Raw genomic sequence first — 27,295 nt, forward strand, 5'->3', positions numbered from 1 at the left:
CAAAATCAGTTCCATCAGGAGTGACATCAGCCATGGTGGCAGTTGAATGAAATTATTAACTAGTGATCAGAATGAAAATCCATCAATTCATCTACAAAAAGGGGCAGAGGTTGTGATCAAAAATTGTTGAACTCAATATTTAGTTTGAAAAGCTGTCAAATGCGTAACTGAAAGTGGTGCTGTTCTTCAAGCTTATGTTGAATTTCATTGGAACATTATAAAAGGCCAAGAACAGAATAATCAGGGTGGGTGCAAAACAGAGAATTAAAATGATAGGTGACCATAAGCTTGGAATTATAGGCCGACACTCCCTGGGTTATGAATGGGTTCCGTTTGAAGTCTGTTTGCAAGTTGATTTGTTCGCAAGTCGGAATACAATGCAGGACAAAATAAAGGAGCTGTGTGTAAGTACAGGAAATGGTGTAAGTCGGGACTTTAAAATTACACCCCTGTGTGAGACCATGTTTGTAAGTACAAGCTTTTGTAAGTTAGACGTTTGTAAATTGGGGACCCCCTGTTTGTGGACTGAAAGAAGACATTCTGCAAAACAATGGTTAAATCTGCATTTGGCCACTCCAGAGTAGAGGATACTGCATCATGAGCTGTAAATATGGAAAGGCAGACAGATGGGGTCAAGATTAGGGGAATGGAATTTATGGTGGGGACCAGGAAGAATACTATCTGCTTTCACAGCTGTGTAAGTTTCTGCTCATCCAGTACTGGATAACTGACTAGCAATCTGACAATTTCTAGACTGTAGAGAGTGGTGGTAAGATAAAGTTGGGTGCCATCAGCATATACGTGGAAACCTACACTGTTTGTTTGGATGACATTCCCAAAGAGCAGTATATGGTTAGGAAATGGGAAGGGGCCAAGGGTAGAGACTCAGGGACAAGTCATTACAGAATCACCAGATTATTTCCATAATAAAGGAGCCAGACAAGTTTAGTCCTATTCAAGTGGACAATAGTAGAACTAGATTGAAGGAGAATGGTATGCTTGACTGTGTTAAAAGCCGTAGACAAGTCAAGAAAGGTGAGAAGGGATAGTTTACCTCCTTCATCATTATGTAGGATATCATTTGTGATTTTAAAGCCATGTTAGTTCTGATTGGAGTGCCATGAAATGTAGACAGAAATTTGAGAGGTGACAACACCTTCAAAGACCTTGGAGAGGAAATGAGTGTTGGTGATGGGGAGGCAGTAAGCAAAGGACAGAGAGGGTTAGAGTTTTATTTTAGGGAGATCCAGAAATTAGACTTGCTGCAACTCAGCAAAGCTTATTGGCCGCATCTCCAAAACCTACATCTTCTGTTACGTGGAAAGACAAAAGCATGAGTTGCATGGGAAAAGCATCAGTACCCAATTCTTCTCCCAAGTCACATGCCATTCTGACTTGACCATGTGTAATTGTTCCTGTATTATTGCCTGGTGGAAATTCTGCAATTCCCTATAACAGCTTTTTGGTATCACCTTCATCAAACAATCCGCAGCAATCCAAGAAGAAGAACCATTTGCAGTTTCTCAAGGGAAGTACTGCTGAAGTGTAACCTGCTAAAACCATGCAACTCCCAACAAAGAATGCTATTCAATTTCCAGTAATATGTCCAGTAGTTTTGGCTTGTAGGAATTTTTGAAATTGAATGAGAAGAATTTCAGCCCTTGGGGAGGTCTATTCCACTGGGTTATGTCAATGAACCAAGATGGCTGATCAATGATCACCAATATCCTAGCATACTGAGAAAGTTTACTTGCTACATAAGTTTTAGGGTAAGGCATGTCATGTAAAGCTTCCAAAATCTCAAAGAAATCCAACTTGCCCCCCCTTCTCCCCACAGTGAATCCTCATGAACTGATTGTTGGACAGCTACTGAAATTAGATTTGAACCTTAGCGGGCAGCACACACCTGGATTATGCGACGTAGTGAACAGTTCTGCCATTCTCCTGGCTATAGTGTGGATGTGCCATTCTGTATGCCATAGAATGGTTCTGCCAGTGAGAGATTTGCAGAGTCATTTGTATCTATTTACCACTCCATAACTCAATCATAATATAGAATAAGCAATGGATAATGGAATATTTTCTTATACTTGACTTCCAGTAATGCATTCAAGCAGCTATCATTCCAATTAACTAGACAATAGAATCTACTCTATAAACGATTTGGATGTGAACATAGGAAGTATAGTTCATAAGTTTGCAGATAACACCAAAATTTGAGGTGTAGTGGACAGCGAAGAAGGTTACCTCAGATTACAATGGAATCTTGATCAGACGGGCCAATGGAATCTTGATCAGACGGGCCAATGGAATCTTGATCAGACGGGCCAATGGGCTGAGGATTGGCAGGTAGAGTTTAACTTAAATAAATGTGATGTGCTGCATTTTGGAAAATAAAATCAGAGCAGAACTTATATACTTAATGATAAGGTCCTGGGGAGTGTTGCTAAACATAGAGACCTTAGAATGCAGGTTCACAGCTCCTTGAAAGTAGAGTCACAGGTAGATAGAATAGTGAAGAAGGTGTTTGGTATGCTTTCCTTTCTTGGTCAGAGCATTGGGTTTAGGAGTTGGGAAGTCATGTTGCAGCTGTACAGGACATTGGTTAGGTCATTTTCAGAATATTGCATGCAATTCTGGTCTCCTTCCTATCGGAAGGATGTTGTGAAACTTGAAAGGGTTCAGAAAAGATTTACAAGAATGTTGCCAGGGTTGGAGGATTTGAGGTATAGGAAGAAGCTGAATAGACTGGGGCTGTTTTCCCTGGAGTGCAGGAGGCTGAGAGGTGACCTTACAGAGGTTTATAAAATCGTGAGGGGCATGGATAGGATAAATAGACAACGTCTTTTCCCTGGAATAGGGGAGTCCAGAACTAGAGGACATAGGTTTCAGGTGAGAGGGGAAAGATATAAAAGCGACTGAAGGGGCAACTTCTTCACACAAACAGTGGTACATGTATGGAATGAGCTGCCAGAGGAAGTGGTGGATGCTGGTACAATTACAGTATTTAAAAGGCATCTGGATGGGCATATGAATAGGAAGGGTTTAGAGGGATATGGGCCAAGTGCTGGCAAATGGGACTAGATTAGGTTAGGATATCTGGTCGGCATGGACAAGTTGGACCGAAGGTTCTGTTTCCGTGCTGTACATCTCTATTTCTCTACTTCAACAGCTTTGTCATGATGAAAAACAACTTGGAGACAGCTTAAGTCACGAGCAGCCTTGATGTTCCAGACATCCAGTCCAGTGTCACCTAGCAACCTTTTCATCACTAACTACTTAATGTCCTTGGTTAGTGCAGCCTTGATAAGAGAAATGCCTCTTTTGTCAAAAATTAAACTGCAGGGGGAGATTCTCAGTTGCAGGATGGTGTAGGACAAAGCCCTTCCCTTAATTTTTACCACAAATTTCATTTGTTGTATTGAAAACACATCTATCACAATATAATGTATTCTCTTCAAACCTTCCCCCAACCTCCCAAACCCAACCGCTCCCACCCCAACTATTCACACCTGATTTAGATAAGGCCTTAATCACCTTCTCCCCAGAGCTGCTTGCTCACAAGGATCAAAGATAGGCTTTTCTGATTTTGAAAAGACAATCACCCAGGTAATAAAATCCTGTGAAAGGAAAAGTAAACCACTCTGGGTACCTCTCTCTCTCTCTCTCTCTCTCTCTCCCCTCCCTCCACCCCCGCAAAAAAAGCGATTGTTGCTCTGTGACATCGCTACCTCTAGAATGGAACCTGCCTCCTTCACCCACTTCATACTTTTTGAGTGTGGTCATGTTATAAACACATGGGTTGTCAGGACCTGCATCCCAACTGATCTTTGCATCTATTGGAGCTGAGTTGTAACAGGAGGGAGGAAAGGTTAAGACAAGGTGGCTCTCATCCATCCTGAAAAACTTTCTCATTATTTCTGTTGCTCATACCCTTGGCTTGGAGCAGGCTGAATTCGCATGCCTTATACCTGTTAGCTCATGGATATATCCTGTACCTTCTGCTTGTTTTCTCTGATCAGTGACATCTGTGATTCTATGGGTGCACACCAATCACAATTTTAATTATCATAGATTTTATACCTAGCTAATCTTAAAAATAAAATGGATAAATAGAGACCAAGTACTAAGGATTCTGGAAATCTGAAAGAGAAGCAAAGTCCTAAAAAAAACCTCAGCAGATCTAAAACTTAGCATCTTTGGAGAAAGAAACACTTCTAACATTTTGAGTTCACTATGACTTGAGATCCAAAGAAGTCATATCTGTCTCCAAACATGAACTCTATTTCTTTCACCACACATGCAACCAAACATGCTGAGTTTTTTCTAAAGTCAAAAACCACACAACACCAGGTCATCATCCAACAGGTTACAAAAAAGCCTTTGTAGCAACCAAATGCATGTTTCTCCCAGTATGTCATGTCACAAATGTTGGCTTGTGTTTTCTCTTCATTCATAGTTCTGAACAACAGCTGAGACCCAGTAGAATCCCCGTGAGAAAAAGTGATGTGCTTACATCCCAGGGAAATCTGCGACTAACCACCGACAAAGTCAGTCAGAACCCTGGGTTGAAAAGCGTGCAGCCGAATGTTCAAGAAGAACCAAGTGGATGTAAGTGCATGATTCATTATTTGAATTGGAATTAACAGAAGTAGCTCCAGACCTGAACTGGATGCCGTTATCTTTTTTTGTGTAACTTTGAAAAGTTACCCTTAACTCCTACATGCTGCTTTCTAATCAGTTTTGAATCTAATTTGTAGTTCTTACTGTGAATAGCATTGAATAATCTTCCCTTGTAATCTGATGTATGAAATCTTGTCAAAGGTCTTAAAATCCATGTATGTTCATTACATTTAATCTACTCAAAGACTTGTTTGGCACTGATGTCCCTCTTAATATCTCTGCTACTTTCAATTCTAGTCTTCTTCTCAATTTAAAAAATTGCCCTTCTATAGATGTTAATTTAACTAGTGTGTAGTTGCATGGATTATCCATATCTCTCTGTTTAAAAAATTGCTTCTTACTTTCGTATATACTTGCATGGTACGCCCCCACATTTAGGTTGTCCACCTTATCTGGTTCTTTGCTCATAACTAGATCTAACAACACCTCTATCCTATGTCAAACTAATGACTGAGGAAAGGATTGCCCAGTAGTTTAGGTATTCGTTTAATTTTTCTTCATTTAACTGATCCCTCTTTATCCCAATTAAAAAGTGGATATATAAAATTTTCCGTGCCTTTCTGAAACTCCGCTCTCTAATCTGATTTCAGAATTCCACTTATTTCCTTACATAATTTGCAGGTTAGCAGAGCCATCTGACTAACGTAGCACACCCTTTGTCTTTGTGCTTCAGTCTCATTGACTCTGCACCCCACTTCCTGCCCTATCATCATATCTGAATTCCCTCTTATACCTTTATTGCCACTCTACCTGCTTTCTATCCCTCCAAGATATGTTTATTTGCATTTCTTCCATAGAATTCCTACAGTGTGGAAGCAAGTCATTCAGCCCATCAAGTCCACACTGACCCTCTGAAGAGCATCCCACTCAGACCGACCCTATCCCAGTAATGGTGCATTCCCCATGGCTAACCCACCTAACCTACACATTCCTGGATTCTATGTGCAATTTAGCATGGCCAATCCACCTAACCTGCACATCTTTGGACTGTGGGAGGAAGCCAGAACACCTGGAGGAAATCCCTGCAGACACAGGGAGGATGTGCAAACTCCACACAGACTGTTGTCCGAGACTGGAATCGAGCCCAGGTCCCTGGCACCATGAGGCAGCAATGCTAACGACTGAGCCACCAGGCCCTAATTTCAATTTTGTTCAGTAAAGTGACCAGGTTTCTGTCAATACTGTAGCCTTTCTGTAAAATCAATCAAAAGTGCCTAATATTCATCATTTTTTGAAAAGGATCATTCTTTTCCTGTTTATTTTTTGCTGTCTTAGCTATACCTTTCTTACCTTTCAGTTTTCCTTGATTCATAGGATTTAGAATGTAACTTTTAGTTTGAAGCCTAATGTAGGCCAGACCAGGTAAGGATAGTAGTTACATTCCCCAAAATGACATTAGTGAACCAGATGCGTTTTTCTCTGACAGTCCACAGTGGTTTTGTGGTCATCATTTGATTCCTAATTCCAGATCTTTATTGATTATATTGAATTCAAATGTAACCATCTGCTGTAGTGGGATTCAAACCTGTTCCCTAGAAATTACCTGGGTCTCTGTTAACAATCCAGTGATAATACCATCACCTCCTGGAAATGTGTAGAGTGCTGGGCAGGTAAGATTGCAGCTGGGGAGGGGGCAGGGTGCTAGATGGGTAGAGTCTCAGGAGAGCCAGGTGCCGGAGTTAAAATGGTGAGGTAAGTAATGCAGTGCTTAGGGTAGGTGGGAAGGTCAGGGGTAGGTCAGGGTTCTGCAGGAGCATGGGTCAGGTCAGACCATGTTTGGTCTAAGGGAAGATTCACAAAATCGGGTTGGGTCAGGTAGTGGGGTTTGGAGTCTACATAATTCATTGCACCCTTTTGGGGTGTTTCTTATTGGCATACAAAATAAAGTTTCTTTCCTAATTATTGAATTATCATCAATTTCATTGAAAATAAGTGTGTTGAGGAACTTGGTGTGATAGATTAAGAGGAACTATGACAAACATTTTGAAGGTTATTTTTACAAGATTCATTTTTAAATATTTGGGTTCAGATATTGAAGAAGTCACAGTTTGGCACATAAATATTCACCAGATGGTTTATTCCTAATTTGACTTGGGTAAAGAGTGGAAAATAATCCATGAATTTATTTCCTCCCTTGGCTTTATCAACAGGTAGCATATTGAATTGTTCCGCTATGACTTTGTCTCCATCAGCACTGAAATGTAGTTCTGAAGATTCTGTGTCCACTATTAATGGTGAAGTAGAAACGCAGCTGGATATTTCTGAGAAGGTATTTGCATTTTTGCTGTCAGTTGTGGCTGAGTTCTTGCCTCTTAGTCAAAAGGTTCTTCGTTCAAGTCCCATTTTTTGGACTTGAGTGCAAACTCAACTTGTGAGGAAGTATTGCACTGTTAGATATGCCAGTGTTCGTGGTGTTGGTGTTTAACTGAAATCCATCTGCTTTCTCAGGGAAATGTAAAAGATCCCATGGCACTATTTGGGAGAACAATTGAGATTAGACTCCCTATAGTGTGGAAAGAGGCCATTTAGCCCAACAAGTCCACATCGATCCTCCGAAGAGTAACCCACCCAGAACCGTTCCCCTACCCTATTATTCTACATTTTCCCTGACTAATGCACCTAACCTACCCATCCCTGAACATTATGGGCAATTTAGCATGGTCAATTCACCTAACCTGCACATCCTTGGATTGTGGGAGGAAACCGAAGCAAGCCCACACAGACACGAGAGAATGTGCAAGCTCCACGCAGACAGTTGCCTGAGGCTGGAATTGAACCTGGATCCCTGGCACTGTGAGTGCTAACCATTGGGCCGCTGTGCCACCCCAATGTTGCAGTTACTTGCCAATTTTTCCACCAATCAGTGCATTAAAACAGATCATGTGAAGATCATTGCATTGTTTTTGTCAAGGTTTGCTGTGCACAGTTTGGCTGATATGTGCACCGTACTTTGAAGTGGTGACGACTTGAAGTGGTGCTTTAGCTGTAAAGCATTTTGGCATGTCCACTTTGGGTGGGCATTAAAGGTGGTCTGTAAGTGCAAATAATTATTTTAAATTTTTAAAAAAATCACAGTGCTTTTGTCCAGGACTGGTCAACCTAAAGTGTCTCCAATAGCACAATTAAACTGCTTCACAAGTCTGTGATGGGTTTATATTTCTGATAGAACTAAAGTGGAGATCTGCCAAGCACGTTCGTTAATTTTATAAGGAAGGGCATCAAGCACTTCTCTTACTGAGAATTTGACCCATTTTCTAGGTCAAACTGAAATAAATAGTCCTAAATATATATTATTTCAGAAAGCAAATTATTCTCTTCCTTATGAAAAAAGGGCACTAGAATTAAATATCAAATTTGAATTGTGTCAAATTTAATCTTGTAGCATTTGTTCCTTCTTGTCTGTTCCTTTTTTTTATACTTGATCATAAGATGCTTCTCTAAATAATATTAACTTAATAAAGATTGTTGTTTTTATTTGCACAGAACGGTTGTGCATTTCCTGTGAAATTATTTAAGAAGCAATGAAATTTGGGTGTCCAAGGTACTCTGCCAAGGGCATTAATTAGCACCAGTGGTTATTTTGTTTTGTTTTCTCCTTTCTTCTCTGTACCATGCTGGGACCAGAGTCCGGGCAAATCACATAACTAACTGCAGTCATAGGGGTCAGTTACATGGAAAATTATAAGGAAAGATAAAGGGGGGTGGCTCATCAAATGTTATTAAAGTTTTTTGGGGAAAAAATAACAGGACAGAGAGTATGGAAAAGGTCAGGAATCTAACTTCAGGCAGATTAGGGAACAACTATGAGAAGGGGGAGAGTCAACACAGGGCTGAGAGTTTTGAACTTGCATGCGCAAATTGAAATTGGCAGGTATGATGCTGTGGGTATCACAGACGTGGCTGCAAGAGGATGAAGGCTGGGAACTAAATATCCAAGGATATGTGTCCTATCGAGAGGACAGGCAGATGGGATTGCCTTGTTAGTAAGAAATGAAATGAAATTGACAGTGACAAATGATGTAGGGTCGGAAAGTGTAGAATCTATGTGGGTAGAGTTGAGGAACTTGAGAAAAGACCCTGATGGAAGCTGTGTACTGCCCTCCTAGCAGCCATCAGAATTTGGAGAAGAAAATATTTAAGGAGATAGAAAAGGCTTGTAAGAAAGGCACCGTTGAAAATATTCAATCTACAGTCGTCTTGGAAAATCATGCTGGTGGTGGATCCCAAGAAAAGGAATTTAGGGAATATCTTTGAGATGGCTTTTTTGAGCAGCTTGTGGTAGAGCCCATTTATAAACTGGCAATTCTAGATTTGATGATATGTAATGAGACAGATTTAATTAGGGAGCTGAAGGTGAAGGAACTTTTTACAGGGCAGTGATGAAGTGTGATAGAATTCACTTTGCAGTTTGAGAGTGAGGAACTGGAATCTGATGTAATAATATTACAATTGAGTAAAGACATGAGGGAGGAGCTGGCTAGAGTTGATTGGAAGGGGAGCCTAGCAGGGAAGATGGTGGAGCAACAATGGCAGGATTTTTGGGGGTAATTCAGAAAGCACAGCAGGAAGAAAAAACATACTAATGGGAGGATGAGGCAACTGTAGCTGACAAGGGAAGTCAGGAACACCATAAAAGCAAAAGAAAAAGCATCCAATGTGGTAAAGATTAGTGGGAAGCCAGAGGATTGGGAATCCATTAAAAACTAGCAGTGATAAAAAGCAATTAGTGGAAGAAGATGAAATCTGAGAGTAAACTAGCTAGTAATATAAAAGAAGATTGCAAGAATATTTTTAGATATCTAAAAGGTAAGAGAGAATCAAGAGTGGACATTGGCGTGCTGGAAAATGAGGCTGGAGAAGTAGTAATGGGGAACAAAGAAATGGCAGAGGAACTGAATAGGTACTTTGCATCAGTTTTCAAAGTGAAAGACACTAGAAGCATACTGAGCTTCAAGGTAGCTAGGGTCATGAGAAGGTGTTGGGGAAGCTGAAAGGTCCAAAGGTGGATAAATCACCTGGAGCAGATGCATTGCACCCCAGAGTTCAGAAGGAAACGGCTGAGGAGATTGTACAGGCATTGATGGTGATCTTTCAGGAATCATTGGAGTCAGGAAGGGTCCCAGAGGACTAGAAAATGGCTAATGTAACACCCCTGTTTAAGAAGGAAGGGAGGTAGAAGGCTGGTTTCCTGACCTCAGTTGTTTGTAAAGAGTCCATTATTAAAGATGAGATTGCAGAGAACTTGGAACAGCATGGTAAAATAGGGCTGAGTCAGCACATCTCATCAAGGAAAGGTCTTGCCTGACAAATCTGTTATAATTCTTTGAGAAGGTAACAAGCAACTTAGACAAAGGAGAGCCAGTAAATGTGATGTATTTGGATTTCCAGTTGGCTTTTGATAAGGTGCCACACAGGAGGCTGCTAAATAAGATTAAAGTTCATGGTGTTAGGGGCAAGGTACTGGCATGGATAGAGGATTGGCTGACTTGCAGAAGGCTGAGAATGGGAATAAAGGGGACATTTTCAGGATGACATCCGGTGATTAGTGGAGTTCCACAGGGGTCCATGTTAGGGCCACAACTATTCATGTTATACATTAACAATTTGGACAAAGAAACTGAGGGCATATTTGCTCAAATTTGCAGATGACACAAAGAGAGGTGAAGGGCTAGAAAGTGGGAAGGCTGCAGAAGAACTTGGACAGGTTGCAGAGAGGGCAAAGAAGTGGTCATTGGAATACCAGTGTGGAAAAGTGTGAGCTTATGCACTTTGGTAGGAAGAATAGAGGCAAAGACTATGTTCTAAATGGGGAAAGGCCTCAGAAATATGAAGCACAAAGGGACTTAGGATTCTCTTAAGGTTACCATGCAGCTTTAGTTGGCAGTAGGGAAGGCAAAAGCTTAAAAATGTGTTGCTGGAAAAGCGCAGCAGGTCAGGCAGCATCAAAGGAACAGGAGAATCGACGTTTTGGGAATAAGCCCTTCTTCAGGGAAGGCAAATAAAATATTTGCATTCATTTCAAGAGGACGAGAATTTCAGGAGGCTATGTAACATAGAACATAACAGGTTACAGCACAGTACAGGCCCTTCGGCCCTCGATGTTGCGCCAACCTGTGAAATTAATCTAATGCCCATCAAACCTGCACCATTCCATTATTATCCCTATGTATGTCCAATGCCCATTTAAATGTCTTTAACGTCGGCGAGTCTACTACTGTTGCAGGCAGTCTGTTCCACACCCCTACTACTCTGAGTAAAGAAACTACCCCTGATATTTGTCCTAAATCTATCGCTCCTTTAAAGCTATGTCCCCTTGTGTTAGCCTTCACCATTGGAGGAAAAAGGCTGTCACTGTCCAACCTATCTAACCCTCAAATTATCTTATTCGTCTCGATTAAGCCACCTCGCAACCATCTTCTCTCCAACGAAAACAATCTCAGTTCCCTCAGCCTTTCCTCATACCAGGCAACGTCCTAGTAAATTTCCTCTGAAACCTTTCCAAAACTTCCACATCCTTCCTATAATGCGGTGACCAAAACTATAAGCAATACTCCAGGTACAGCCTTACCAGTGCCTTGTACAGCTGAAGCATGACCTCGTGGCTCTGAAACTCAATCCCCCAACCAATAAACACCAACACACCATAGGCCTTCCATACAACCCTATCAACCTGGATGGCAACTTCTAGGAATTTATGCACCTTGACACCAAGATCTCTCTGTTCATCTACATTGCCAAGAGCTTTACCATTAGCCCAGTACTCTGCATTCCTGTTACTTCTTTCGAAGTGAGCTACCTCACACCTTTCCGTATTAAACTCCATTTGCCATTCCTCCACTCAACTCTGCATCTTATCTATGTCCCTCTGTAATCCACAACATCCTTCAGCACTATCCACAACTCTGCCTGTCTTAGTGTCATCCACAAATTTACAACCCATCCTTCTACGCCCACATCCAAATCGTTTATAAAAATGACAAACAGCAGTGGCCCCAAAACAGATCCTTGCAACACATCACCTGTAACTGAGCTTCAGGATGAACATTTCCCATCGACCACTACCCTCTGTCTTCTTTCAGCTAGCCAATTTTTGATCCAATTCGCTAAATCATCTTCAATTCCGAAACTCCGTATTTTCTGCAATAGCCTACCATGTGGAACCTTATCAAACACTTTACTGAAGTCCATATACACCATATCAACCAGTTTACCTTCATCCACCTGTTTTGTCACCTTCTTGAAAAGCTCAATAAGGTTAGTTAGGCATGACCTACCCTTCACAAAACTGTGTTGACTATCTCTAATCAAATTATTCCTCTCCAGATGATTATAAATCCTATCCCGTATAACCTTTTCCAACACCTTACCAACAACTGAAGTAAGGCTCACTGGTCTATAATTACCAGGGTTGTCTCAACTCCCCTTCTTAAACAAGGGGACAACATTTGCTATCCTCCAGTCTTCTGGCACTACTCCTGTCGACAGTGATGACATAAAGATCAAAGCCAAAAACTCTGCAACCTCCTCCCTGGCTTCCCAAAGAATCCAAGGATAAATCCCATCTGGCCCAGAGGTCTTGAATATTTTCAGATCTTTCAAAATTGTTAAAACCTCCTCATTGTCAACCACAATCCCATCTAACCTTGTCGCCTGTATCTCCGTATTCTCGCTAACATTGCCCTTTTCCAATGTGGGAGGGTTGTCAGGTATCTGATTGAAACTTGAGAATACTGAGAGGCCCGAATAGAGAAGCAGGAGATACTGGGATTTGAAGGCATGATATCAGAGTGAAGGGATGACCCTATGGAACTGAGATGAGGAGGAATTTCTTCAGCCAGAGGTTGGTGACTCTGTGGAACTCATTGCTGTAGAGGGCAAGTCGTTGGGTGTATTTAAGACAGAGATAGATAGGTTTTCTTGGTAAGGAGATCAAGGGTTACGGGGGAAAAGGAGAATAAGGCCGATTATAGTTTCAGAAAGGTTATAAATACATGTTAACTTGCAGAAATTAGCCGGTCCATGTCATACACAAGCTTAGTATCCGGGGATTGTGTAAGCAAGCTTTGATTGGACATGCTTATATTATAGAAATTCTCCAGCTGATTTCCTGCTTCATTGTGTTCCAAAAACTGTATTTCCAATTGTTGCAAATGAATTACTGTAGCTCTGCTATTATTTTGCTCTTTCGTGGGGAAGTCAGGTGAATCTCTTTAAGTATATGTTTGATTGGCAACTGCATTTGAGCGGACAAACACTATTTTGTATAATGTGAATTATTTACCATTACTTCAGTTCTGAATCTTGTTTAGAACGTAGAGCATAGAACATTACAGCGCGGTACATTCCCTTCAGCCTTCGCTATTGCGCCGACCTGTGGAACCAATTTGAAGACCATCTATCCTACACTATTCCATTCTTATCCATATGTCTATCCAATGACTATTTAAATACCCGTAAAGTTGGCGAGTCTACTACTGTTGCAGGCAGTGTGTTCCACACCCCTACTACTGAGTAAAGAAACTATCTCTGACATCTGTTCTATATCTATCACCCCACAATTTAAAGCTATGTTTCTCATGTTAGCCATCGCCATCTGAGGAAAAAGACTCTCACCTTCCACCCTATCTAACCCTATGATTATCTTGTATGTCTCAGTTAAGTGGCCTTTCAACCTTCTTCTCTCTAGTGAAAACAGCCTTAAGTCCCTCAGCCTTTTCCTTGTAAGGGGCCTTCCCTCCATACCTTCCTTGTAATACCTCGTGAAATTTTAATTCCAAATGGTTCTGGGACTGATGTCCTCCTTTTCAGTGGTCAGTTTTAAGCCTTCAGGGTTAGGGGTAAGTCAAGTCAGTTACACTGATACTAGCCTGGGTATTGAACTGCAGGCTTATTAGATTAGATTAGATTACTTACAGTGTGGAAACAGGCCCTTCGGCCCAACAAGTCCACACCGACCCGCCGAAGCGCAACCCACCCATACCCCTACATTTACCCCTTTTAACCTAACACTATGGGCAATTTAGCATGGCCAATTCACCTGACCCGCACATCTTTGGACTGTGGGAGGAAACCGGAGCACCCGGAGGAAACCCACGCAGACACGGGGAGAATGTGCAAACTCCACACAGTCAGTCGCCTGAGTCGGGAATTGAACCCGGGTCTCTGGCGCTGTGAGGCAGCAGTGCTAACCACTGTGCCACCGTGCCGCCCTTATGTTGTCCTTTCTTGAAAAGAAGCACCTTTGTTGTCTTCCATGTTCTGTAAGGAATAGGATTTCATAAAATGCACTTTTTGTGTTGAATGCCCACTGTCTGCTCTGGTCAAGTCAACACGATTTTTCAGAGTCCCAGAAATTGGCTTTTCTGCCAATTAACATGTGGAAAGGGCCATGTGCTTGTTTTAGGTCGTCATTTAGGACCCTTGACAATTGTTAATGTGATTAATATTGCATTGGATTTTGCAGGGCCCTTGAGTTGCAGAATATAGTTCAGTAAAGCTGATCATTTTTTTCTCTATTTTCCATCTTGGGAATGTGCATGAAAAACTATTTTGTAGCTGACATTATCCAGTTTCTAACAGTTAATATATCTCCTGTGGCACTGTGTGTGAGCTGATGGAACATTTTATAACAACCCAAATTTGTAACAACTCACTATGTGCAGGTTGCTCTGGAGTAAAGCCTTGCTGATTAAAATTAATTTCCAATGTTAAACTAAATTTAGCATTATTTATTCTTGCTCCTACTGCATTTGTTTCATATCCATTTTGCATCCATGTATCTCTAACTTGTCTACACATCTCTTTCTGCATTATATTCCCTAATCAAAAAGATTCATTTTGGAATCAACCCTATTTTGGAATGTTACCAACTTTTTCCTTCATACTTGCCCTGTTCATTCTTTGGGTCTGGCCCATGTTCATCGGACGATAGCTGTTTTGTTATAAATATCATACCACGTCAAGTCAGCAAAACAACTAGTAATAAAAATAAATAAAATAAGTAGAAATGGGCCAAAATAGCTTACACAATCATTTTGGATCGAGTTATTGTCCTGACGTGGGATTTGGATGAACATTTTTGTTTTTAAAAAATATATTTTAATTTCAATGTATTTTAAAGAAACTGAAATGTATTCACTTTTCTTTCCCACAATATATTTGTTTTCTGTCACACAACCATATGCAAACTCATCGAATGTTTTTAATAGTGATCAGTTTTATGCACAGTTTATAAAGGATGCAGTTGTGATTGAACACTGAAATGAGAATTGTACAGGAAAGACTTCAATCATGTGCAATTTTAAATGCATTTGATAGTCAAAAAAGATATTTGAGTAGTTCTGATTATTATTATAATAATTTTTGTACTTTTTCAACAGCTTTCATTGGCAACTGGAACAGAGCAGATGCCTGCATATAGACAGATATTTTCATTTTGTACAGAGGGCTGATACTGCAATTCTACTATTTCTATGGTTTGTATTAAAAACCTTTATTATGTGTACTTTACATCTGCCTGAATTGAGTGTGCCTGTTCACCTTTATGCCTGTGTGTTTAAGTTGGTGGACAGAGTGTGTCAATGTGCTTTCAGTGTAATGTTGGTCTCATCGGGTAATAAACCAGAGAATTTTGTGCAGCATGTTTGGTCAAAGTGAAACCTTTTCACGTGATAGTTCAAAAACACTTGCCGTGTTCTTAATTTTAATTTTCAAACCTTTAATTAGAAACTGAATTGCTTAAGGCACTAATTACACTTAGCAGAAATTACATACTAGTGAAGAACTAATGGGGTTGATTTTTCTGACCCTTGTGTACTTGTATCAAAGCTGCACTACCCTGGGTGGGTGTCAGAGTCAGGAAATAGAAGTGATGATCTTGATTGTGTGGTCTCTTCTCTGTCATTTTGATGATGTTCTGGGATTTTTCAAAGGATTGAAAATAAAATTGGTCCAATTATTTTTTGTCGTAATTTTAGGAGTTTAGGCCAAGTCAGAAAAAAAAAAGAACTGTGGATGCTGGAAATCAGGAACAAAAACCAGAAATTGCTGGATTTCTGTGGCGAGAAGATAGAGTGAATGTTTTGGTTCTGCAGTAGGGTCACTGTTTTTCTCTTTCCAGAGATGCTGCCAGACCTGCTGAGTTTTCTGCAATTTTTCTTCTTGTTAGGCTAATCCAGAACTGAGAGATAAACATTGCATGTCATAAAACAGGGGAAGGAAAGAGACAGGCTGATGGTAATATTTTAAAATAGGATTGCTTAAAAAAGGTGTTTTTTTTAATAATAGGGAACAAATTTTGCCAATAGATATATGCACAAATTAGAGATGCAAAGTGAGATATAAAACAAAAGAAATAGGAGTAGGAGTCCTCCATACAGCCTGTGCTTCACACTTCAGTCAGATCATGGCTATACTTTCCCATCAACTCCATTTTCCCATGTTAGCCCCATCCCCTTTTGATATCCAAAGCTCAGCCAATCTCAGATTTGACTGAGCATCCAGCATGTGAGAGGGGACTTTAATTGTTCACAAATAGACAAGGAAAAGGTAAGGGACATAATAAAGAGAAGGAGGTGTTTCTGTAATGTGTCCAGGACTGCTTTCTTTATCAATATATTTTACTTTAGTGGGGAAAGAGACAGTGCTAGCTTTAGTTCTAAGAAATGAGGTGGGAAAGTCAATAGTGTAGCAAGATTAATATCTTCAAAAAGATGATGATAGCATAATTAATTTAAATTAAATTAAATTGTAAAAGAGAGCAGTTTACGAAAAGACAGTTGACTGGAGAAAGCCAACTTTAATTAGCTTAACCAGTGCTAGCTAGATATGTTGGCAGTTAAAACCATGAACAAAAATGGGAAAATATGCAGGCAGAGGATGATTAGAACCTGAATAAAAATCGGAAGAATTGCGGCTGCTGTAAATCAAACGAAAACAGAAGTTGCTGGAAATGCTCAGCAGGTCTAGCAGAAGCTGTGAAGTCAAATCAAAGTTAATGTTTTGGGTTCAGTGACCCTTCCTCAGAACTAGAATCTGACTGAATATGTCGACAAAAGAAGATAAGACGGTGTAACAACTGGAACAGATAAATGACACTCTTTAAGAAAGAACCATTTAACAAATATCAGGCTAAAATGAAAATCAAAAGCAAAAATAAAAAAGGCTTATGCAGCTTATAAAGAGGTGATGGGTGAGAAATTGACAGTCAACATAAAAAACATAGTGAATTGAGTTTTTAATATAAAGGAAGAGAACAATTTTTAAAATGATGCAAAATAATGAAGGATATCTTAAGTAGATGTTACTGAATATTTTGCCTCGATATTCCCAGTAGGGTCTGGCAATGGGAATGAAAGGGTAGAGACGAAGAAATTTGATAGAATGAGCAAAGATAAAGAAGTAGAATTGAAAAAACTGAAACGTTAATGCGGAGATAGATAGCAGAGCTTCTGGTCTACATGTGATTCCAGTGGAAGCAACATCATTTATTGTTAGTTCCCCTGGGAAACTAGGGGCTGACAGGAAATGTTGTCATGCTAGTGTTGCCCAAACTACATACATCCCTGAACTCTGAGCTCAAAAACTGCATGAATTTATGTAAAACTCCGTTATCTCACTTTTTAGATTAGAATCAGTCTAAACATTATGGCTTAGACAGAGAACACAGGGGGGCCAACACCTTCAACATATTGTCTTGCGATCACCATTGTTAACAGCTAACCTGAGAATGCAACTTTGTAAAAAAGGTTTTGTGATTTACACATGAAAGAAGTGAAACTATCACTGTATTCTAACAGATGAAAGGCTTAACAGACAATCAATTTTTCAATGTATACTTTCAGTTACATCACACTCTAAATTTTTGCTATAAATTCTGTTTTAGGATTGAGCCCTCCACTACCACCTGATGAAGGAGCGTCGCTCCGAAAGCTAATGTGCTTCCAATTAAACCTGTTGGACTACACCTGGTGTTGTGTGATTTTTAACCTTGTACACCCCAGTCCAACACCGGCATCTCCAAATCATACATCCCTATTGAAATTCTACACCAGTATGAGAGAGTGGTCTGAACTTCAGTTCTAGGAATTGCAATATCAAAACTTGCAGATGACATGAAAATGGAAAGCACAGTTAACATAGAAATTGTGAGCAATTTAGGAAAACATAGTGAGTTGGTATTTTGTGCAGATATTGAATGAAATTTTATAAAGGGGCTATGCAAGGTGATGCATTCTTGGAAGGAATGAGAGAAAATATACATTATGTAATAAAACTAAGTAGAAATTGTGCCAGTTTTAGAGGTTGGGGGTTCAGGTACACAGACCTTTGAAAATAGGAGGTCGTTGTTTAAAACATTTGAGATCCTAAGTTTTATTAATTGAAGTACTCAATAAATAAAAAGCTAATGTTAAATCCATGCAAATCATTGATTAAGCTGCATTTGGAATGTAACATCTAATTTTAGTTCTTTTTTTTTAGGAAGCATAATAAGCTGATGGAAAGGATTTGAAAGAGGTTCCACTAAGAGGGAACTAAAGATAAGAAATGGAGTATTTTCGTTAGGACAAAGAATTTTAAAAGAAAATCTGATGAAAGTGTACAAAAATATTCCAGGTGGAAATCTAAGTCCATAAAGACCTGCAGAAAACGAAGATGGAAGGCAAATCTACAACAGCTTTTAAAAGAAATTAGATAAATATGTGAAAAATAAAACATTTAAAAATATAAAGAGAGGGTAAAGCAATTAAACTGAATGCATAACTTACGGAGAAGTGACACTGGATTGATGGGCTGAATGGACACCTTAACTGACATTTTAGCCTCTAGAAGGTTGAATCCGTGCTTGGAAGCTTGAATATTCTGCTGTATCATACTGGGCACAAATAATGAATATAGTTTAACTAGCAAAGGACTGCTGATGATTAGACTGGAGTTGCTGCAAGTTGACTTCTCACAACTATTAATATCATTGTTGGAAATGTCATTGACAAATTTTTCAAAATAGTTCTCTTAAAAAAAATTACATTTTTAAACAAATGTTTACTATAGCACATTGTGGTTTTCAAGACTTTTAAGATTATTCCTTATTTGATCCATTTTAACAGCCAAATTAATAACAATGTCAGAAATGTCAAAGTTCCTAACAGTGCCTCAAAATACACATTTAGAAATTGTATGAAACTGTAACACACTCACAGCAGTGTTGCACTGATGCACACAGCATAAACACTTTTTAAACTTTGGGACATTTTTGAGACCATTTCAGTGCAGCTATTTGTCTAAGCTTTATCATGAGTAGATTTTGTTGGGATTGTTGGCCTATAACAGCTTATTTATTCCCACACTAAACACAATATTTCAGTAAACCACCTTTTTTAATTAAACTATCTGTTCTGAAGTCTGCAGCTCCATTCTGTGTGCTCCATTGCTTGGAAATCAGTTGGTCCAACCCTAGATTAGCGCCACAGATTTGTATCCGTACATTATGCTATTGTAAATTGAAGTTTTATGGACCCCATAATCAGAATAACTTTTGGCACACAGGATAGCTCCATGATAATTTGTTCAGTTAAGAAATACTATTAAATGCACATTTCACCATTTTAATTGTTTATGACTACCCAAAAATGATTTCTACCTGACTAAAAGATATAAAACTGTATCCACACAGCTTTATTGGTTTGAGTTAGTTTCAAGAGCAAGAGTTTATCAACAGTACATTTGCATTATGTTGAGTTATATTGTAGCTCTTCCAACAAGTGCAGTATGCCTCACACTCTCTCAGTTTTGCAGTTCACCAATTCAGTACCAGTATTTGAAGCTCTGCCTACAAAGCAGCGACTTCAGCCTAAAGCTTCTGTACCAGCACTGTTTTGACATTACAAAGCATTCTTTGCAAATGCTCCTATTAAGCAGTTTCTGCTACATATCAGTTTAATGACATGTTACACAAGTGCCTACTGGAAATGGCTGAAACCATAAATGTTCCAACACTAAAACAACCTATTTGACCTACCAGTGCTACTGATAGAAACTGACTAATTAAACAATTTTATTATTTTGTAGGAATTAATCTCTTGTGTGATATTTGTTTTCTAAAGAAACTGGATCCTTGATTCCTATACACCACCTATATAAGATTTAGGACTTTTGAATATTTGAGTTGTTTCTACTTTAGAACTCACTACTGATATACAGGTAGTTGCTGTTAGTTTTAAAATTCACATTTGACAAATTTCTGAAATTTGAGCTTTTATTATTTAAAATCAAGAAATTTAACATGTGTAATATATAAACACTACTTGACAATGTAAAAGACTATCTTCTGAGACAAACTTTTGTACAAAATTATCTTATGTAATATTTTGTGATCTAAAGTAAAATGATTGTGGAAATGGTTATAATGAAATGTATCTGTAATATATGTGGAGGTACTGTATATCTGATTTTAAAACATTTTAGTTATTTGTACAATGCAGTCATTTAGACATGGTGTCATCTTTCATCAAAGACCAATCAATGCAAATTTCAGTTGTGCAAATGACATTTACTCAGATTTCATTCTCTGCAGCAAATGTTTAAAACTACTAACATCACCAGTTGTGTACAAATAATTAGCCAAAAGAAACATTAGCTTTTGTGCTGGTTTGAGTTCCCTCATAATTACTTATAGCATAATTTGTTTGCGACTTAGATCAAAACCTTGTTAAAACTGAATGATATCTGATTAATTCTCTACTTCGTTATCTCACCTGTGTCTTTTGAATACTAATTATTTGATTCACTGAATATATTTGCACACTTGAAAATATTGAGATACATTTTTTCTATTGTAATACTTGAATTTTTATAATGGGATCATCCTCTCTCTACAAAATTTGGCAAGAAGTGTAGGTAATTGATTTTGTATACAGTTTTCTTTCTAAGAATGTGTTTGTGTCTTTCTAGCAATATTTTAAATATTTTTCATAATAGTTCAGAATAAGGGTAGTTTTATTTTATTTTGGAAAATGAGTATTGGCAGACTGAGTTGGGTAATGGAAATCAAATTCCTATTATGTATGATCTTGTCTCCTTCCTCTCTCCCTTGTACTGGAATATAATTTAATCCCTTCTTCTCTTACAAACTTTGTGTAATTTGCATGTAACTTAAAACTACAACTCATAAAGTTCTTAATAACTATTTTTGTGTGGATGAGGATACAGCTGAATGAAGTCTATATCTTTTCTTTGTATTTCGCTGTCACACAGAATTCCTGTGTTTAGATACAATATGCAAAAGTTCTTTAAGAGATGTCCTATATTGGATTGCATTTTCTACAGTGACTGTATATCTACAGATAATGTTTTACTATTAAATCCTCCCACAAGTTTACAATTTTCACTTTAAGTACAACGATAATGGGTGATTTTGAGATCTGCACTCATTTATTTTCATTGTCTAGGTTTCTAACTGTGTAGATGAATAGAGTAGGAGAAGTTTCAGAAGCTTATCCAGCTGCACTATAAGTACCATGAGTCACGGTAATTATAGGTGTACTTGCAAATGGGTGTTTAGACTCAATAAACTACTTTTTCATATCTCAATGTATGTAAATTTAGCAAATGTTCATGGACAAGCATTTCTTTGAGACCCAACAATTTTGAATATTTTAACACTAATCAGTACTCATCAGTGGAACAAGACTTGCTGAAAGCAATATCACGTTTGGTAGATAGCTTTTCCTACATGAACTAAATATTGTGCATGCTTACAAAAAAAACCATTGTTGCAAAAAAAACTAAATTTCATAATTTATATGTTTTAAGAATGTAGCTTAAAGTTTGAAAATTGAGATTGTTAAATGTAAAATGTTGGAAACACCTGGTTTGGGGAGGCTGGTAAATAGACTTCAAGTAATTGCAATTCAAAGAGTAATCTGTGTTTAACTAGCAAGCCAGAATGAGAACTGGGAAAAGAATAAAGGATAAGTGGTTTTGTCTTCAGAATGGAGCCAGGACTGGGATGATTGCAGATGTTTTTGTTCTTTCACAATGTTCTGATCCCAACCAGGGAAACAAACAAAAACATAAATTGTTGGAGAAACACAATAGGTCTGGCAGCATCTGTGGAGAAAAAGCAGAGTTAACGTTTCAAGAACAGTGACCCTTATTCAGAACAAGAATAAATATCAAAACATTAACCCTCTTTTTCTCTCTACATGTGCCAGACCTGCTGAGTTTCTCCAATAATTTCTGTTGCTTCTTTGTTCAGATCACTATCTGTGGTTTATTTTATTTTACTGGGAAAAAAAAACATCTGCCTGATGGATTTGATTTTGATTAGGTAGTTAATGTGGTGGTTAGTCATTCAAACATATTCACACAAGACTGCAAATTTTCTTTAACAACAAAGCAGAGGTTTATTACACAAAAGAAGAAATAAAAAAAAAAGTGCTAAAGATGATAGTCTTCCAACACGCAGCAAAACAAAGTTTCAATCTGTTTCTCGATGCTGTCGACTCAATGTCAGAGAAATTGCATCCTGGTCTTAACTCCTTCATTTTCTATTTATCTGACTCCTTATGGTTCCTTTACCATGGTAACAATCCAGGATGTTCCTTTTATAGCATCTCTGTTTCTTTCACTTCTGTTAGTTGTTCCACTTCCTTCGATGAGGTCAATAGATCCAACCAGCCAACTTACTCCCCAAACTAGTCAATTCCTTCGATAAATATTTATTCTCTCCTCTATCTGCAACTTCTCCATTTAATTACTCACTCTTTAATCCAACTCTACATATGGTACTTGTCTGAAACCCCCATTTATGCCTCCAATTAATACTTTCTCCTTCATTCACCCTTCTACAACATGAGTTGTATCTCAAGCCAGCATCAGTGGCTGACTTGTTCCAGTGTCTCTCACTATTTTTGTTGGTTTACCTTCTTATTTAAAGCATAAGGAAGTACCTCTTTTTGAAATGATATATTCTGAATCTCCAGTGGTCAGATTCTGTTTGTCAATAATTATGAATTATCTTGACTGTTCTGAGTCATCTTCCCCCTTCTTCATATATGTTCTCCTCTTACTACAGCCTCAGTTTTAACACCTATTTCCTTTCTTCATGCCCTCTTTTCTGAGGATTCACAGGATGTTCTGAGAAGGCTGTATCTCCTGACATCCTCAAAAGATTCACATTGTGCATGTGGAGAGTTCTGTGCTTTGGGAAAAACCAGTGAAAAGTAAGATAGCTCCTAAATGAGCACAATAGTTATGAATGAACAGGATAGAATTGTGTCATTGGTAGAGCTGGCAGGGTACTGATTGGTTTGTGTGCACACATGGAGTGTGTTTGGGGTATTAGCAGATATTCTTACTTTGTAATTGGTCTCCAATTTAACTTAAGCTGTGCTACATCCAGACTTATTAAAGAATGTCATTTTCGTGATATCACTATTCTTATTACTTTGATTTCCTTCTGTTTGTTCCTTATGAATAGTAAATTTCCATCTGAGCGGATTTTCTACTCCTCAAATTTCTTTGAGGATTCCCTAATGATCATCTTCTCACTGTGTGAGATACCATAGATATCTGGACAAAAATGGAGCAGGAGTTGGCTATTCAGCACCTCAAGCCTCCTACACAAGCTAGTGCTTCCAACTAAACCTGTTGGACTATAACCTGGTGTTGTGTGATTTTTAACTTTGCCCACCCCACTCCAACACTGGCATCTCCACACCATGACCAGTCAGTAAGATCATGACAGAACCTCAAATCCACATACCATCCTGCTCCTGATAATCTTTTATCCTCTTTGCTTAACAAGAATCTATCTATCTCAGCGTTTAAAATATTCAAGCACTCTGTTTCCATCATCTTCGCAGTAAAAGAGTGCCAAAGTCTTCTGAGCAAAAAGAAAATCGTCACATTTCTGTTTTAAATAGGCAACTCCAGCTTTTTAAACTGTGACCATTAGTTTTTCATTTTTTAAAAGGAAGCATCATCTCCATATCTACCCTGAACAGACTCTCTGGATTTTATGTTTCAATCAAGTCATTTCTTGCTGTTCTAAGCATCAGCGAATACAAGCGTTACCTGTCCACCTCTCCTCATTCGACTCCCTGTTCGTTTCAGGTATTAGTCTGGTAAGCCTTTCCTAATTAAGGTGAACAATGCTGTACACACAAGCACTGACATAGTGTCATCCATACCCAGCATAACTAAAGCATAACCTCCCTACTTCAGTGTTCGATTTCCCTTGTAATAAGTGATAACACTGGTAGCCTTCCTAATTATTTCTTGGATCTTTAATACTTGATGCTGATAAATAGCATTCATGCAGACCTTAAAACCTATTTCACAGTTCATCCATCATCATGGTTTCCCTTGCATTCTCAAAGATTTTCCTCTAAATTCAATCATCAAAAAACCAATCCTATCAGCATTTATTTTTCTCTTGTCAATTCTACAAGGTTTCTTTCTCATCTTAAATTATAATTGATAAGTTTCTGGGACAAGCTGTTAAGCTTTAAGAATTGCCTTTTTAACAGTTCCACTGTTTGCAGTTTGGTGTCGGGAAGTGACCTCATAGTCTTGTGAAAACTTCACAATAAGAATAACAATCCAACAGGAATTGTTGTGTTGAGATTTTCCAGAAAGTTTTTGTTTTAAAGTGTGTTGTATAATTCTATCAGATAATAACTAGAAGTTTGAATTTATTTTTAAAACTCTAGGTTTCCCTCACAATTGTACACTTATATAAATCAGTTTTCACAGCTTTTCTAAGCATTTAGAATGGGATTCTGTGCTGTGCACTTTCAGGGATCCTACGATATTATTTACATATGACCATTTATCATGGTTGTACATTGACTTACAATGATAAAAGGGGGCTGGATTAGAGTGGTGCTGGAAAAGCACAGTAGGTCAGGCAGCATCCAAGGAGCAGGAAAATCGACATTTCAGGCAAAAGCTCTTCCAGCATCTGCAGTCCTTATTTTTACCTTACAATGATAAAAGCAGACTGAATACATAGATATGCGTTTGAAATGGCATAATTAACAAACCAGGAGCTAGAAATTAGAGTGGATGGCTTTTTGGCCTAGCAAAGACACTAAGGGAAAATGGCCTCTTTTGCATTGTAAGTTTTTATTACTTTCTATGAATACTGGCTGCTTAATAAACCTGAAATATTGTAAGAACTTAATCCTTAAAAATGTTCCTTGTAAAAATACACTGCATTGCAGATAACCATAGACACATTATCAAATTTGAAACAACCTGATTGGAATATTCAATGGCATAGCAAGTTACCATTAAGGGACATTGTTGCACTTTATAATATGCAGCAAAGATATCCATCTGCTCTCTCATTTAGATTTGGGAGTAACTTAGTTCTGTGCTATTTCAGCTAGTTAGGTTTCAGTTTTCTCCTTGATATACCTAAACATGATTAGCCATCTGACATAGTTATGTAAAAATAAGTGGGCACAATAAAATGTACTGAATTTAAGGAAGAAACATCTTTTTTGATTGATGTTTAGAAAACCATGATCTGGAGGTGCTGGTGTTGGACTAAAAATCAACTAGGCGTGAGGATTGCAGTTGCTGGCGATCAGAGTCGAGATTAGAGTGGTGCTGGAAAAGCACAGCAGGTCAGGCAGCATCCGAGGAGCAGGAACATCGATGTTTCAGGCAGGAGACCTTCCTCAGGATTCCTGTATGTTTCCAGCACCACTCTAATCTTTAAATTTAAAAATATCACAACACCAGGTTATAGTCCAACAGGTCGATTTGGAAGCACTAGCTTTCTGAGCGCTGCTCCTTCATTAGGTAGCTAGTGGGGCAGGATCATAGGACACTGAATTTGTAGTAAACAAGTGCCATATAGAGTGAATTTGTATTTGCAGATTCATTCTATTTTATTTAAAGTGCACATGAGCTGTAGGCAGTCAGTCTATGTGTCATTTTATCAATTCCTACTTTGGAAATAGAACCAGTCTGACTCAAGTTTGGAATACAGACAGATTTTAACCTCACACCTTTCATGCATTGTCTGAGCTGAATGTCACTTTTCTTTTCTAAAACCTCGAGTTATCTCGGGAACGTAACTTGAAAGAAGTTCTGGGATTTGCATATTAATGAATCAAAACCTGCATCCTATTCTAAGTGACTAAAGACGTAACCGCAATTTAGGTTTGTTCAATACATTGCATTGGTTGTGTGACACTTTGATCTTTTGCTACAAATTCAGTGTCCTATGATCCTGCCCCACTAGCTACCTGATGAAGGAGCAGCATGCCGAAAGCTAGTGCTTCCAAATAAACCTGTTGGACTATAACCTGGTGTTGTATGATGTTTAACTTTATACAGCAAGAAGTGGTTTTCTAAGCAGTCCAGTAAAGCTAAGTGATATTAAGATTCATGACTGTCAACGATCCTAATTTGCTAATGCATAGAGATGATTTGTACATCAGAAAACTGACGAAGCATGATGAAAGGCTGTCACTTTTGATTTACGTGATCTTGCTAAAGAACGTATTCTTCCAGGAAGAAAAAGGGCAGTGAAGCATTGTACAGCTTTCTACAAATCTAAAAAATGATGTATGGGAGTTCAAATGCACTTACATTCAAAGCAGCAGCACCTTAAAGCATTGTGCATGTTACATAAAAATCCTTGATGTTTATTTTGGAACCAGGCATATGTCTATGTCCAGCTGAGGTTGGTATTACAGTTTAAGTCAGACTAAAATCACTGATATAAACCCAAGTTGACTTACAAAAATATTGAAATGATGGAAGAGCATAAAACACTTTTTCCAGAGATATTTTCAAATCTCACAATCCAACTGAATGATAAATGTCCAGTGCTATACAATGAATATGAAATTGCACCATTTTTACTGAATGGAAAGTTAAGTGTGTTAGAGCTGCTTGTGAATTCACACATTATGTTGTGAATTCTGAATCAAATATGTAAGAACAGATATTCTGAAAGGGGATGGGAGATGCTTTACCATACGACAGAGACAATCATTGGTTGACCATATCTCACATCTTCCTTTTCATTCTTGATCCCTCTTTCCCCTCTTTGACAATCCGACACTCCACATCTTTACCCTTCAGTTCTGAGAAGAGTCATAGAGTCTTACAGCATGGAAATACACCCTGTGGTTCAACTAGTCCACGCTGACCACGATCCCAAACTAAACTGAGAAGTTGATGTTTCGAGCATAAACTCTTCATCAGTATTCAGCTTTAATGTTTCCTGATGAAGAGCTTATGGTTGAAGCATCGATTCTCTTCCTCCTCGGATGCTGCCTGACCGGCTGTGCTTTTCCAGCACCACACTCTTGAACCCCAGCATTTGTGATAAGCTAATATTTGAAGTATCAGAGAGGCTTTTGGAATTCTGATGAAAAATCCATAACTGCATTGATTTATTGTTTTTTTCCATGGCCCTAACTGAATGAAAATATAACTATATTTGCATAAAGCAAAGGGGTCAGTCTGGTTCGGGTTCCTGTAGCCATTGGATCATTGGTGACAAATTACAGGTAATTGTCTACATATTGGTATTCTGACCATGAGGCAACAGAATGGGTAGAATGGGAATTTTAAATATTTTACAAAA

General features: G+C 38.5%; 1 protein-coding gene across 7 annotated transcripts in view; it reads left to right on the forward strand.

Annotated features, from left to right (window-relative positions):
- The window catches only part of agbl5 (AGBL carboxypeptidase 5), a 131,745-nt gene extending 110,481 nt beyond the window's left edge, over nucleotides 1–21,264 (forward strand). For 6 of the 7 annotated variants that reach the window (XM_043676261.1, XM_043676225.1, XM_043676214.1 and 3 more), the window contains 4 exons: nucleotides 4,460–4,611; nucleotides 6,834–6,952; nucleotides 15,063–15,158; nucleotides 18,163–21,264. In XM_043676261.1, the coding sequence (XP_043532196.1) occupies nucleotides 4,460–4,611; nucleotides 6,834–6,952; nucleotides 15,063–15,134 (343 nt within the window). In that variant the 3' untranslated portion in view covers nucleotides 15,135–15,158; nucleotides 18,163–21,264. Of the gene's footprint in view, nucleotides 1–4,459; nucleotides 4,612–6,833; nucleotides 6,953–15,062; nucleotides 15,159–18,162 lie in introns of those variants that run through there. The other variant, XM_043676271.1, reaches the window with a different exon arrangement.
- The last annotated feature ends 6,031 nt before the right edge of the window (nucleotides 21,265–27,295 follow it).

This window comes from Chiloscyllium plagiosum, chromosome 3, assembly GCF_004010195.1.
Source record: "Chiloscyllium plagiosum isolate BGI_BamShark_2017 chromosome 3, ASM401019v2, whole genome shotgun sequence".
NCBI classification, from domain to species: Eukaryota; Metazoa; Chordata; class Chondrichthyes; order Orectolobiformes; family Hemiscylliidae; genus Chiloscyllium; species Chiloscyllium plagiosum.